Raw genomic sequence first — 13,832 nt, 5'->3', positions numbered from 1 at the left:
GGTGTGACAACAATGGGCGAAGTCGACGAAGGCGTCCCGATCAATGGAGGCGAGGATGAGCCGGCAAAGAACGACGCGCGGATGAAGCGGCGAGGTGGACGGTGCATATGGGCGTCCCTTAGGGCACCGTCCATATTGACATGCCACACAGTCATCGACGAAGAAGAGGTCGGTGAAGTCGACGCCGACGTCGAAGTAGAGGCGCGAGGTCGACAGGCGTTGGGTGACGCAATGCCGATCTCTAATCGGGTAAACCAAAAAAGATACAGTAGCAACATCTCGTGGGGAAGACCTTCGGCGCACGTAGCACACCCCTCCGTCCTAACTCCCCCATCACTTCTCTTGCACGCACAACAAAGGCAAGATGCTCGCATGCACATGACTAGAGAAGAGAGAAGGGAGAGAAAAGACAGAGAGAGGAGGGGGTGGGCGTCGGAGTCCGGTCGAAGAGGTCGGCGGCGTCCTGCAGAAGAGGTCGCCGGGGTAGCCCAGCCAGGCGCATCGGTGCCAGACTGGCGGCCCGTGGCCAGGCGCGACGGCCCCCGACAGGGCGACCCGTCTCCAGGCACGGCGACGCCCGAACGGGCTATCTGTCGGCACGAAGAACGAGGGCAGCGCTTGGCCGCCGGCAGAGGGGTGAAGATTGGCAGGCCGGGGCAGAGCGGATCCCGCCGGGAAGGTGGTGCGACAGCGGTGGATGACCGCAGCAGCGACCTCCCAGCGGAGGGGAGTTCTCGGCAGAGGCAAAGGCCGCTGCGAAGGGCCATGTTGGCGGATCCCGCTGGGCAGTGCCCGGCGGTTCCCGTTGGTCGGCGGCGTGGGGCGAGAAGGCTCTTGGCGGCGCAATGCGGTGAAGTCAGCCGGGGTTGGAGGCGTGGTGCGTCAGATCCCCGCGACAGCAGATCCCAGCGAGGATGACACCCGACACGCCCATGAAGAAGCAGGGACGCGGGGAGGCCATGGATGACGCATCCAAGGTGAGTTCCATCACGATTCGCTGATGCTTGATGACGACGGCGGCGGATCAGATTGATCTGCAGCCACACCTAAAAGATCAGTAGATCTTCGATCTGCCGTGGAGGGGTTGGAGGGCGCGCCCCCCGGTGGAGATTGGCATCTCCCCGGGAGGGGGGGGCGCTAGTGGATCGTCGCGAGGGCGCGCTGGATGCTTGTCGTTGGGGACAGGAGCGTCGGCGGTGGGAGATGAAGGGCGCCGGCGACGCAGCAGTGGAAGCGGACTCCTATGGTTTAGAACCTAGTCTCGTGATACCATGTAGGATGGATAGAAATGCATATATTGATGGATGATTGTATTAGTTTGAGGCTTGGGCTGAACATATAAGGGTACATGACTTGGAGGGCAAGGAGCCTCTCCTACAGATATGGTAGGATACGAATACAATCCTAATGTACCTAATTTAGTAATATCCCTAATATACTCTGACATGCGGTTTGACGAGGATCGGCAGCGGATGGTGCCACCGCCTGAAAAGGCGGCGACACTGTCGATGATGGCTTGACCACGAGCGTCGGCGCTGCAGCCTGGGAAGGCGCAGCAACAATCTCATCCTTAGGAGTGTCGATGATTGATCGGCGACGAATGGCATGGCAATGCAAACTCGCAAAGATCTCTGATCAAAAAATAGAAAACAGCGGTAGCAAGGTGAACCTCCTTGGCAGCCCTATGGCGATGTGTGCCCGACGAGGACGACGAGCGGCACCACCATGGATTGGCCATGAGTAGAGGTATGTCCCTGTGCTGCTGCGAGACCATGACGACACTGCGGATCAGAAGAATACGCGCGCAAATCCTACAAGAGCACTACCCTCGTCGGAGATCTATCTCCCGGGGGTTGCACAACAGCTGAAGTAGAGGCCTAAGGTTTAGAACCTAGTCTTGTGATACCATGTAAGATTGTGTATAATGTGTGGGATATATTACTTGAGCCCCTTGGGCTGATTATATTGGAGTACATGGCTTAGAGGACAAGTAGCCTCTCCTAGAGATAAGGAAGGTTATCCCGAGATTACAATCAGTCCTAAACGAACCATATCCGAAGTTGCCTAAGATACTCTAACATTGCACTTTAATTTCTTAATGAATTTTGAGGAAGAAAGTGTTTTAAAAGAACTATACATAGCACTGGATATGATTGAAATTTATATCATGAGTCTACTAAAAGTTTCATAGCATTGTATCAATTCTAAGATTGATCCTTGTAATTATGGAATTAGTTTGATAAACTTCTGAGCTTAGGGCCTGTTTTGGTGGGGCTCTAGCTCTAGAATTTTAGCTCAGCTCCATATGTCTACAACTCCGTCTATGGAGCATCTCTATCTGCTTGAGTATTTGGCTCCATCTCCGGAATACTCATTGGTGTCGGCTCCATCTCCTCCCTAACTGCTTACTCCGCACTGACTGGGTAGGATGCCTCGACTCTCGGCATTCCACCTCATGTTACTACCTCGGTGACAATCTCATCTCCTGGTCTTCAAAGCGGCATACTACGGTCTCTCGCTCCAGTGCTGAGGATGAGTACCAGGCTGTCGCCCACACCGTCGTCGAGTGTTGCTGGATCCAACGGCTTCTTCAGGAGCTACACATCCCCATTGTTTCAGCAACACTTGTCTATTGCAACAATGTCAGTGCGGTCTACATGACTGCCAACATTGTCCATCATCGACGCACGAACCACATCAAGATCGACATCCACTTTGTTCACAAAAAGGTGGCCTTGGGACAGGTCCGGGTCCTCCATGTTCCATCCTTCCACCAGTTCGCGGACATCATGACGAAAGGCTTGCTTACCCAACTGTTCATGGAGTTTAGGTCTAGTCTTTGCGACCGGGATCCTCCCGTTGCGACTGCGGGCGGGTATTAGAGATATGTATAGCTGTGTATAGCTGTAGGCTTTTATTGCATTTATTGCCTTTATTGGCTTTCCATGTATACTCAAGCCCATTGGCTATATATATATCAGTGACACCCCCCTTGATTAGGGTGTGTGGTGATTCTCCCATTCATTAGCCTCACTACAAGGAGCCAATACGAACAAGTGGAGTTGGGTGAGGAATGAGAGTGAGTCAGACCGTGGCTCACTTGCATTTTGGCTGTAGTATTTGAGTGAGGGCATGGGCAGTTTCATCTCCAAGCCGTGGCTCTACATGGGGAGGTTTTACCTCTATGATTTTCTACTCGGGTTGTGGCAGCTCCAGGGATCGGTTGGCTCCATGCAAGGCTTGGAGCTGACCTGTCTAGCTGGGCTCCAACCAGCTCAGATGTAGAGCTCAACTCTAGTGCCCTGCCAAACAGGGCCTTGGTATTGTAGTACATTGACACTTGACAAAGATGCTGATAACCTTGGTTCAGATGAAAGTTGAACTTGGAAATTTGATGAAGATGCTGAAGGAAGCAGGCTTTTTCAATGTTGATGATGATAGAGAGGATTGGGTACTTCTCTTGCCAGTAAATCATCTGTGTACAATAATGGAACTTCTCTTACCAATTAAATATTTCTGATAATGATTATATCTTTTTTGTAGGATAATAAATTCTTTTCAGAGTCAATAGATCAATTCAACAAAATGGTCTTCCCTGGGCAGTGTGTTGACAAATGTCTTGTCATCCGAGGAATAATGGTATACTTTGATACAATTATTTTCTCATCTATTGTGAATCAGTTGAACTCATTCTTTAATTACTTATTGTTCAGGATTATGAAAAAATCTCTCATATGATGGATGTAGACTGGCAAGATGCTTTTAAAATGGTAGGCCTCCTAAAGGTCAATGTTTTTTTTTAATTTACGAAGATTTCCCTTTGCTGAATTTTTAAGACTTCTAATTATTGACTTTACAGGTTGTTAGTAATAGAAATAAGCTTTGGAAGGAAAATCTCCGACAGGTATGGAGGATCAGATATTGACATGATTTGTTTAGAATTGTTGTTTATTTACTTATTCAACTATTCAGTTTTGGATGACCACAAGACATTATAAACATGACTACTACGACATACTTGCACAACCACTTCAACAGGTTAGTGCTCTTAATTCTCATGCATTATATTGGAAGTTTCGTTTTATGAATAGTAAAACTGCAACCATATTTGTTTAACTTTGTAAAAATGCTTGTATTTATTTGTTCATCACCTGAAAATTTCAGCTGAGGGATATCTCTTTTGTTGGGCTAATTTGATGTGCCATGGCCATCTTATTATTAACCAGATAATGAAGTATTTCACAGTAGGGTTTTGATATGTATTGTTTGTCACAAATGTGTTTATAAGTAAATATTGAGTGGAGTATATGTGTTAGCAATTTCACAAAGGATTTATAATGACAACTTCTTTGTGAATTATATACATAAAGGTAGCAAGGTCTTCAACAACTTAGTGTTGACTGTAGGATGAAGCATGATGGTGTAAATCTATGCCTAGATCACTTAAGTTCGACTCCTCATAGAGTTGAATTTGGGTTCCTCTTTCTTAATATAATGCCACCAAGTTCCTCCTAGTTTTCTTTAGCGTTGATTGTTTTTTTTCATATGTGCAAATTTCTGAATATCTTGAATCATTGGTTTGTTAGGCATTACAGGGTTTACCACTATTATTTTTTTTCCTCGAACATGCAGGAGAGCTGCATACCTTTGTATTAAGAGAGAGAGAGAGATTTGGTCCAATTACAAGCAACGACACCGTACCTGGACCAGAGTACAGGCTGTTTTGGGTCTCATAAGAAAAAAAACTATTGCAGAACTGGGGGGTGGGGGGGATAGAACCTGACCACAAACAAACTAAACCTAAGTCTGAACTAGCACCCTTCCTGAGGCCAAGGCAGCAAGCCTCTTAGCTCCAGAAATATGCCAAAGCTGAGAACTAGCACCCTTCCTGAGGCCAAGGCAGCAAGCCTCTTAGCTCCAGAAATCTGCCAAAGCTGAGAAGTGAGAATCATCCTTGAAAGTCTGGAGTTCTTGCTGCAGACTTGGGGACACCCCATCAAACACACAAGCATTTCTGTGTTTCCTTAACGTCCAAGCACCAAATATTCACAGAGAGTTGAAACCTTTTCTATGCTGCTTTGGAACCTTTTTCCACGACCTTCGCCACCACTCTGCAAAAGAGCTGATGCTACAGCTAGGGACCAAATGGGCTAAATTCAATGGCTGTAGGACCGAGAATCAAAGTGCGAACACACGCGAAGTGGTGGCTCGCCTCCCCTAAGGTGTCGCCTTATTCCACCTTATCCTGCCTTAGCCCGCCTAGGCGTCGCCTAGGCGATAAGGTGGTGGTTGTTATGAACCTTGGTTCATTTGGGGGATAGAGAGGATAACCAGTGCCAGGAAGATGGCCGGGCAAAGTCGGCGTGGAGGGAGACTAGAGTATTTGGATTGTTTGTTCTTTCTTCATTGCTTGATTAAAAGAGATACAATCCCATCCTTATATAGATGGGCTGACTTGACCCTTAAGATACCAATCTCTAAATTTAAGAAAATAACAAACCAATCTAATCTAATCTTTCCTAATATCTGGACCCTATTACTGTTCACGGCGTGAACAGTACTTTCTACACATAACATCTCTCCCTCCTTCGAAGACAGCTCGCCCTCGAGCTGTGGTGGTCTGGTGGAGGCCATGGCTCCAAGTGCATGCGTGCCCTTGGTGGCCGTCGCCGAGGTGTGGCAGCATGTCCCGGAGACCCTGATTTCTTGATCTTTCCATGCAGATGCATGCCGAGGAGTTGCAGCTGATCTGCCCCCGTGGGGGAATTGAGCCAAACCATGGAGACGCTTCTGGGGCCGTGAACCGCTGATTGCTGCAGAGTAGTAACCAAGCAGCAGCGCACACGACGATCCTTGGGGCAGCCGCTTTGTGGTTGTTGCTCTACCTCCCTAGCAGAAAGTGGCAGCATCCAAGTCACCTTTCTATCTGCGTGCAGTACCTGTGCTCGACGCCTCGCGAGGAATCCACGCGCCGCCGCCTGTAGCCGCACTGCCGCATCTTTACGCAGCAAGCTCTCCTTCAACTTCAAGAGTACGGTTTGGATCTGTGCACAACAATCCAGTATGTCGACACACAAATCCTTCGCCAATGCTAATGGATCACCGGCAACAGAAGCCATGGAATCAGATCGAAACCAAAGCTAACTGATACCAGATGTTTTGAACCTTGGTTCATTTGGGGGATAGAGAGGATAACCAGTGCCAGGAAGATGGCCGGGCAAAGTCGGCGTGGAGGGAGACTAGAGTATTTGGGGGATTTCGATTGTTTGTTCTTTCTTCATTGCTTGATTAGATTGATTTGTTATTTCCTTAAATTTAGAGATTGATATCTTAAGGGTCAAGTCAGCCCATCTATATAAGGATGGGATTGTATCTCTTTTAATCAAGCAATGAAGAAAGAACAAACAATCCAAATCCCCCAAATACTCTAGTCTCCCTCCACGCCTACTTTGCCCGGCCATCTTCCTGGCACTGATTATCCTCTCTATCTCCCAAATGAACCAAGGTTCATAACATCTGGAGACTAGAGTATTTGGGGGATTTGGATTGTTTGTTCTTTCTTCATTGCTTGATTAAAAGAGAAACAATCCCATCCTTATATAGATGGGCTGACTTGACCCTTAAGATATCAATCTCTAAATTTAAGGAAATAACAAATCAATCTAATCTAATCTTTCCTAATATCTGGACCCTATTACTGTTCACGGTGTGAACATGACTTTCTACACATAATAGTGGTGGCTCGCCTCACCTCGCCTTAATGCTTTAAAACCATGCCCACCCAGGTTCTTGGATTACACAACCCACCTTTAAACGACAATCAACAAAACGACTGTAGCGCATCTAGGCCGATAGATGCTATTGGTAAGTTTCGGTGATTCATGACAACCGTATGCGACTAACGTGTGTTTTGAAGAAAAACTCATTGACTGGATTAGTCTTATATGAAATATGAAAGGAGACCCCTCAATTCAAAACAATCTTGCGAACCAAGGACTCAATTTGAAAGCGTAAGGACCTTTCTAGTCTCAAGTGTCACAAGGAGATGAAGGACACTTGTTTTAGCTAGGTTTTATAGTTTCTAGTTCTTGATCGTACTATTAAGAGGGGTTCATGAGTTAGTAGCTTGATCAAATTTGAGTTGGCCTTAGAAATCTTGCACACTCGCTCAAAATCAGCTCAAGATGGTCAATAGAAGTTAACACAACACTTGGAAGAAGAAACAATCGAAGTTACATTCAAATCCAAGTCAATTCAGCTGAAAACAAAGAAAAACAGCAGCACCGGTTGAACCGGTGCCCTAGCGTCGGAGCAACCGATGCTTGGCGGAAGGACCGATGCCCTGTCGGTCTATCTTCTCTGGATGCAGGCAGGAATTAAGTCAAATAACTCTATAGCACCGGTTGAACCGATGGTCAAAAGATAAGCACCGGTGCATTAGAAGTACTTTGTTCCAGAGAGCATGTTTTGGTGGACTTCAACTTCTCTTCAGCACCGGTTGAACCGACGCTTAAGAATCAAAGCACCGGTGCATTGGATGTACTTTATTCCAGAACGCTTGTTTGAGTTGATCAGTGAACCTCTTCAGCACCGGTTGAACCGATGCCCCTACGGAGCATGCACCGGTGCAATGACGCAAGCGTGGATACTGTGTCAGAACTCCAACGGTTACTAATTGGACACAGAGAGACCGGTTGAACCGATGCCTATACTTTCTATCCCGTCGGTTCTTCCGGTGGTCACGGTTTTTCTGCAGAAAACTTCCAACGGCTATGTGACCTCCTCCACTCTATATAAGGGTACCTCCTGGCTCATTTCAGTTGCCTTTGATACCTTGAAAACCTGAGGCCACCCTTGAGAAGAAGAGAAAGAGCTTTGAGCAAAACAGAGAAGATCTAGTGCTTTGTTTGTGCTTCAACCTTGAAGAATTAATCCTTTGCAAGTGTAGCAAGTGTGCTTGAGTTAGGGCCAACTGAGTGTAGGTCAAGTGAAGGCTTAGGAGCTTGTTACTCTTGGTGATTGGCTGCACCTAGACGATCTTGGTGATTGAAGGTGTGTCTTTCGGAGCTTGCCAAGGATTGTGGGAGCCCGAAGAAGTTTGTACGTGGCTTGAGCTCCACCATGCCGGGATGGTGAATGGAGACTCTTAGTGAGCGCCCAAGTCTTGGTGACATGGGAGGGGACAAGACTCTTAGTGAGTGTCACAACGTGGATTAGGGGTGTGTGCCAACACATTGACACCACGGCAAAAAATCCGGTTGTCTCTTACCCACTCTTTCTTTCAAGCATTTACTTTCATGCAACTTTTCATATGCTTGATCTTAGAGATCATAACTTAGCTCTACCTTGCTTAGCTTCTTTTCTTTAGTAGCTTGTGTAGTTTGCTTAGTTAGCCGGTTGGTGAATTGAGCCGTACTAGTTTTGCATAGGTTAAGATTGTTTTAATTGCTTTAAAATTTTGAAAAAGGCCCAATTCACCCCCCCTCTTGGTCCATCGATCCTTACAACGACCAACCTAAGCAACTAATCTCCTCTGACATTAAGGCAATCAGGTAAGAAAGACCTTGAGCCCCTGCCATACTCCACAACTGCATCTCCTCTCTAATGAGCATCCAGGCTCCAGTTAAGTTTGGTGAAACCCCTTTAAAAATACACTAGTTACAATGTTTGCAAAGCAACCATGCTCATAAAATTATGAGGGAAACTAAGCCCTTGCAGCGCCTGACTGACTACTGCATCATGGACTAGTCCGCTTATCAAAGGATGTTTCTTCAGGCTGCTGTGAGAGAACATGCAGGCTATAACCCTCTGCAACAGGCTGAACCAGAATTGATGTGCGAAAACACAAGTGATATATAGGTTATTGATAGTCTTTTCATCATTATCACATTGAGCACATCTAGCTGGATGTGGCAGACTTCGTTGTGCAAGCTGATCAGCAGTGTGCAACCAACCACACGAAGAAGTGGCATTTTCCCAGTGTCCATAATTTCCATATTCGCTCCCAAGGCTTATAAAGGACAACAGCCCTTGAATAGATGTTACTCTGTGTAGGAAAGTAGGATGCGTATAATGCGGTCGATGTATTGCATTGAGCCCCCTTGGGTGGTATATATAGGAGTACATGGCTTGGAGGGCAAGTAGCCTCTCCTAGAGATAAGGATATCTCGGGATTACAACCAATCCTAAACTAACCATATCCGGAGTTACCTAATATACTCTAACATCCCCCCGCAGTCGTAGCGGTAGCAACACGAACAGTCAGACTGGAGAACAATGGAGACATATCCCCCCTTGCAGTCAGAGCACGGTGCGAAAGCTTTGATTGGAAACTCATGCAGATGATAGCCCTTTAGTGCCGTAGTAGCCGAAGTCGAGGTGGACGTGGTCGAAGCCGTGGAGGGGGGCGCGGGTCGAAGCGTCGTCGAGGTGCTCGAGTACACAAACTCAGCAGCTTCTTGTCGAAGACAGCAGCAGGACAGTGCGGCGGATGACGATGGTAGACGGCGCGGTTTGCGACTTAGGTCATGCTCAGGACAGGAGTGGCGACGGCGCAGGTTGCAGCAAGTATCGCGCTTAGATCAGGGGTGGCGACGACGTCTTCCTTCAGGAACATCGGCGGTGATGTCCGCGCGAGAACGACTGGAGGCGCGGAGGCGGATCGAGCACCTGCTTGACGAAGACCGGCGGCGAGTGGCGCCACCGCCTGAAAAGGCGGCGACACCGGTAGGGTGGCTTGATCACAAACGTCGTCGCTGTAGCCTAGAGGGCGCAGCAACAACCTCGTCCTTCGGGAGGGTCGACGATGGATCGAAGACGAACGGCAGGGCGACGCAAACCGATCTTAGATCGGAAAAAGGAAAAATCAGCAGCAGCATCAAGACGAACCTGTGGGTACAATCTCGGGTGCACCAAGTAATGCCCCCCAAACCTTATCCTCATCCGCCTGTTGGCTAGAGGACAAAGGAAGGGGCAAAAACAGAGGGGGCGAGACCCGAGCGGCCTCTGCTCCAGCTGCGGGGTGGGCCGGCGGCCCCTGGGCCGCCCTCGCAGCCGCATCCTCGCGCACAAGGCGGCGGCTGAAGCGGCGCTGAGGACGAAGGGGACGCAGGCTTGACTGCGCGGAGGAGAGAGCCGGCGATCGAAGGCGGGAGGGGTGAAGCTCCTGGGCGCTGCGGCCCGGCGGCGACGTCGATCGGCGGTGCGGTGGCCTGCCGGCCCCGATGGCGCAGTGGCCTGGCGTCCCTGCGGTGGTCCTCCGCAGCCACGCACTCGCGCTCATGGCAGCAGTGCGGCGGCGCTGGTAGGAGTCGGGGTGCTTGGCCTGATGCGCGGGAGGGGTGGGCGGATCCGGATGCGGAGCCGAGAGGGAGGACGATGCGGAGGCATGCAGGCCCAGTGGCGCCCCCATGGCAATGTGGTACTCGACGGGGACGTCGAGCGGCGCCGCCATGGGGCGTCCAGGAAAGAGGTAGGTCCTTCTGCTGTGCTTGACGACGACGGCAGCGCGGATCAGAGGGATCTGCGGCGCATCCTAGGAGGGCGCTGCCCCCGGCGGAGATCAATCTCGATCTCCCCGGGGGCGCGCGGGTACAGTGGAAGCGGCAGCGCGGCTAGGGTTAGGATCTCGTAACCTAGGCGTCTGATGACATGTGGGAAAGTAGGATGCGTATAATGCGGTCGATGTATTGCATTGAGCCCCTTGGGCGGTATATATAGGAGTACATGGTTTGGAGGGCAAGTAGCCTCTCCTAGAGATAAGGAAGGTTATCCCGGGATTACAATCAATCCTAAACTAATCATATCCAGAGTTGCCTAATATACTCTAACACTCTGGCTTGCATTATATTAGGTTTAAGACTAGAACAATTGACCCAGGCTGCCCATTCATTTGCTGTTTTACAGAACCCCCAAACTTAGGTTGCAAACTTAGCAAACCCTGGGTCCCTCCCCATCCCACAATTGGAAACTTATCCTCCATTCCTTGTTAATCCCCAATGTTTGGCACAGTAATTCCTACCAAGAGATCTGCTGTTGCTATGCTTTGGCTTGGAAAAGCCACTGGCCCTGTGCTTCCTTGCCATGTTGGAACACCCATACTGTGGATGGTTGAGATCACCAGTTGGATTTGGTAGCACTCTGGTGGGAAGTGGGGAGGCCATTCTGTGGTATTCAGGAAGTCAGGCAAAGATTGTGGTTTAAGGGGAAGATGGTGACCAATGATAGATATGGGTGTCTGTAGCTTTTGTGTGACCAGAGACCAAGACGAGAGTTGTTAACCAGTGTCAAGATTGTCTGGGTATTATGGCGAAAGGTGATAGTAGGCCACTGAAGTCTAGTGGGGCGATGCGATGAGCACCAGTAAACTTGTCTGGAGAACAAGACTGGTTGTCTTTTTTAGCAAACTGATTTGCTCATTCAAAAATCATTGACAAGAGAAACTAGTATGATGTCTGTTTTTTTTTCAAAACATATTTTCGACTCATTTGCATGGAAGGGCAAGTCAAGCGGTCTAAATTCTTTGTTCACATTGTATACTGTGAAATGCATGGTCAACCTTGCGACTTGGGACCCAAAGAATTATTTATTTGTCTTTTTTTTTGGGAGAGAGGTGGTTCAAGTATTGCATCTTTACATTTAGCACATATTATTTTGGTCCTCTAGGAAAACATATGATGGATATGTATTAGCAACCATAATCCTCAATCAGGATATCAGGCCTTGAACTAGGGTCATCGGTCAACAGGCTGTTGACAGCTGGTGGTTATTCAAACCAGCCTATTACTAGTTAGGCCCATGTCTCACTAGAAACTTCTGTGCATACCTCAGTCTGCCTGCCTGTAGACAGACCAGACCATTGCTCATGAGAGCACAGTTATTAACGAGAGAATGCACACTTTTGATTGCCAATTTCTGTAAGTAGATTATAGCTACTAAACATTTGGTATGATAAACTTGAGGTGCTAAATTTTGGCGGACCTTACTTTTATTTTATTTTTCTCGAACATGCAGGAGAACTGCGTATCATTGTATTGATAGAAGAAGAAAAGAGTCATACATAGACCCACACACACCACACACCCCCTTGACAGACCTAGTATCTTATCACCTGTTACATACTGAACAACGACCAGCTAAAGCACCAGGTAACTACCCTCTCCCATAGCAGAAAGCAGGGAGAGGTCCCTAGCTCCCGCTAAACTCCACAACTGCGCTTCATCCATGGCGAAGATAACAGCAGTAGCCACGTTTGGGACAGTCCCATTGAAAACACAGTCGTTTCGGTGCCTCCAGACGCTCCAGGCCCCAAGAATAATGAGAGAATTCAGGCCCTTCCGTAATTTACCTGCGACCGAGGCTTCCGCCTTCTCCCACCAGTCGTCGAATGAAATATCTTGGGGCTGGGGGGTGAGTGTGGAGAGGCCAAACCGCCAGAGGAGAGAGAACCAAAATTGCCTGGTGAATACGCAACCGACGAGAAGATGTTGGATATTCTCCTCTTCTTGATCACACAACAAACATCCTTTATGTGATTTGGTTCACATAGGGAATAGTGGTAAATGCTAATTGTTTAGTCTAAAGGTTAGTTAGTGTGCTCATATCCTTCAAGCTTTTGCATTTTACTGTGTGATCAAGATGTTGAGCTGTTGGCATATGAAGACATGGTTTTAAGTTGGAACAATAAATCATACAAGTTACTGGGTGTCTGCCCCTGAAGTCAAGTCTGAGGGTGGTAGCTATGGTCTGGGATTCAGGAGGGGTGTACTGGGAAATCATACGGCAGGAATGGGGGCACGTGGAAGAAGACTCAAAAGTTGAGAATACAACGGTCCATTGATGCATGAGAGCCTCAAACAATATTGGAACATTTCTACAAAGCGATCCACAAAATTGTAAGAGTAATAGTTATGTTCAGACAGACAAGTGTCCCGTATGGTGGTGGTTTGTCGTCAACCCTGTCTTACTTTTTATAACTGCTAAATTGTGCTTCAATCTGTTTTCAAAATGTTTATGACCAGTACTTTTCTCTTCCATAAAATCCTTTCATTCTAGCTTTTTCTTGAAACACCTTTATTGTTGCTTTCCCTGCAGGTGTTTCTAAAAGGTGGAGTGCCGAAACCAAGGTATGGTCGAGAGTCACTATCTCCTGGCGTTTTGCTCCCCAACTGACGGACTAGTTCATCACGTTTCAGCATCAAGACCTTATCTAAGTACATTCTTCTGAGTAGAGCAATTGTATGATGTAATCTTGCTTTTTGTTTTTTTGGGTAAATCATTCAAGCGACTTCCGGACAACAGTACCTTCAAACTATTCTGCTCATGCAATTGCTGCTCTTGTGCTAACTGATGTAGACCACACAAGTTGAACCCGGTAGTATTGACCTACTGTAACTTCCAATCTTGGTGAATTTGCCAGACCTTAGTATGGCCCTGTTTAGCACAGAACAAAATTTTCTTTTAAGGGCAGCTTCAGTGGTGGTTCGACTGGTGCAGTTCACGCAAGTCGAACACTTCGACTTCGATTCAATAGCGGCAATGTTGAAATCGATTGGTGGGGCCCAGTCTGCAAGTAAAACTAGCAAAAGGACAGCGCGTTTCTCTCTGTGAATGGCTTTTATGGACGGCTTTCATTTATGCTGCTTATTTTTTATTCGGCTTGTGAATGGCTTTTATGGACGGTTTGTTTTTATTCTCTGACAACAAGATTCGACTGTCAAGTGTATTCTGTTCATTTTTGTTGTGGGACGATTCGATTATTTGCAACATTGGAGCTACCCTAAACCAGATTTTTCTCCTGATGCCCACATGAACTTGTTAGAGAAGCGGTGTAC

The 13,832-nt window shown here is 47.7% G+C and overlaps 1 protein-coding gene across 5 annotated transcripts in view; it reads left to right on the top strand.

The window, feature by feature from the left end:
- LOC120686267 overlaps positions 1 to 13,603 on the top strand; it is a 45,379-nt gene extending 31,776 nt beyond the window's left edge. For 4 of the 5 annotated variants that reach the window (XM_039968455.1, XM_039968458.1, XM_039968457.1 and 1 more), the window contains 6 exons: positions 3,371 to 3,451; positions 3,544 to 3,639; positions 3,714 to 3,770; positions 3,860 to 3,904; positions 3,973 to 4,038; positions 13,093 to 13,423. In XM_039968455.1, the coding sequence (XP_039824389.1) occupies positions 3,371 to 3,451; positions 3,544 to 3,639; positions 3,714 to 3,770; positions 3,860 to 3,904; positions 3,973 to 4,038; positions 13,093 to 13,170 (423 nt within the window). In that variant the 3' untranslated portion in view covers positions 13,171 to 13,423. Of the gene's footprint in view, positions 1 to 3,370; positions 3,452 to 3,543; positions 3,640 to 3,713; positions 3,771 to 3,859; positions 3,905 to 3,972; positions 4,039 to 13,092 lie in introns of all 5 variants that reach the window. The other variant, XM_039968454.1, reaches the window with a different exon arrangement.
- The last annotated feature ends 229 nt before the right edge of the window (positions 13,604 to 13,832 follow it).

Source organism: Panicum virgatum, chromosome 8N (genome assembly GCF_016808335.1).
Source record: "Panicum virgatum strain AP13 chromosome 8N, P.virgatum_v5, whole genome shotgun sequence".
In the NCBI taxonomy this organism is placed as follows: Eukaryota; Viridiplantae; Streptophyta; class Magnoliopsida; order Poales; family Poaceae; genus Panicum; species Panicum virgatum.
This window is presented reverse-complemented; position numbering and strand designations above follow the sequence as displayed.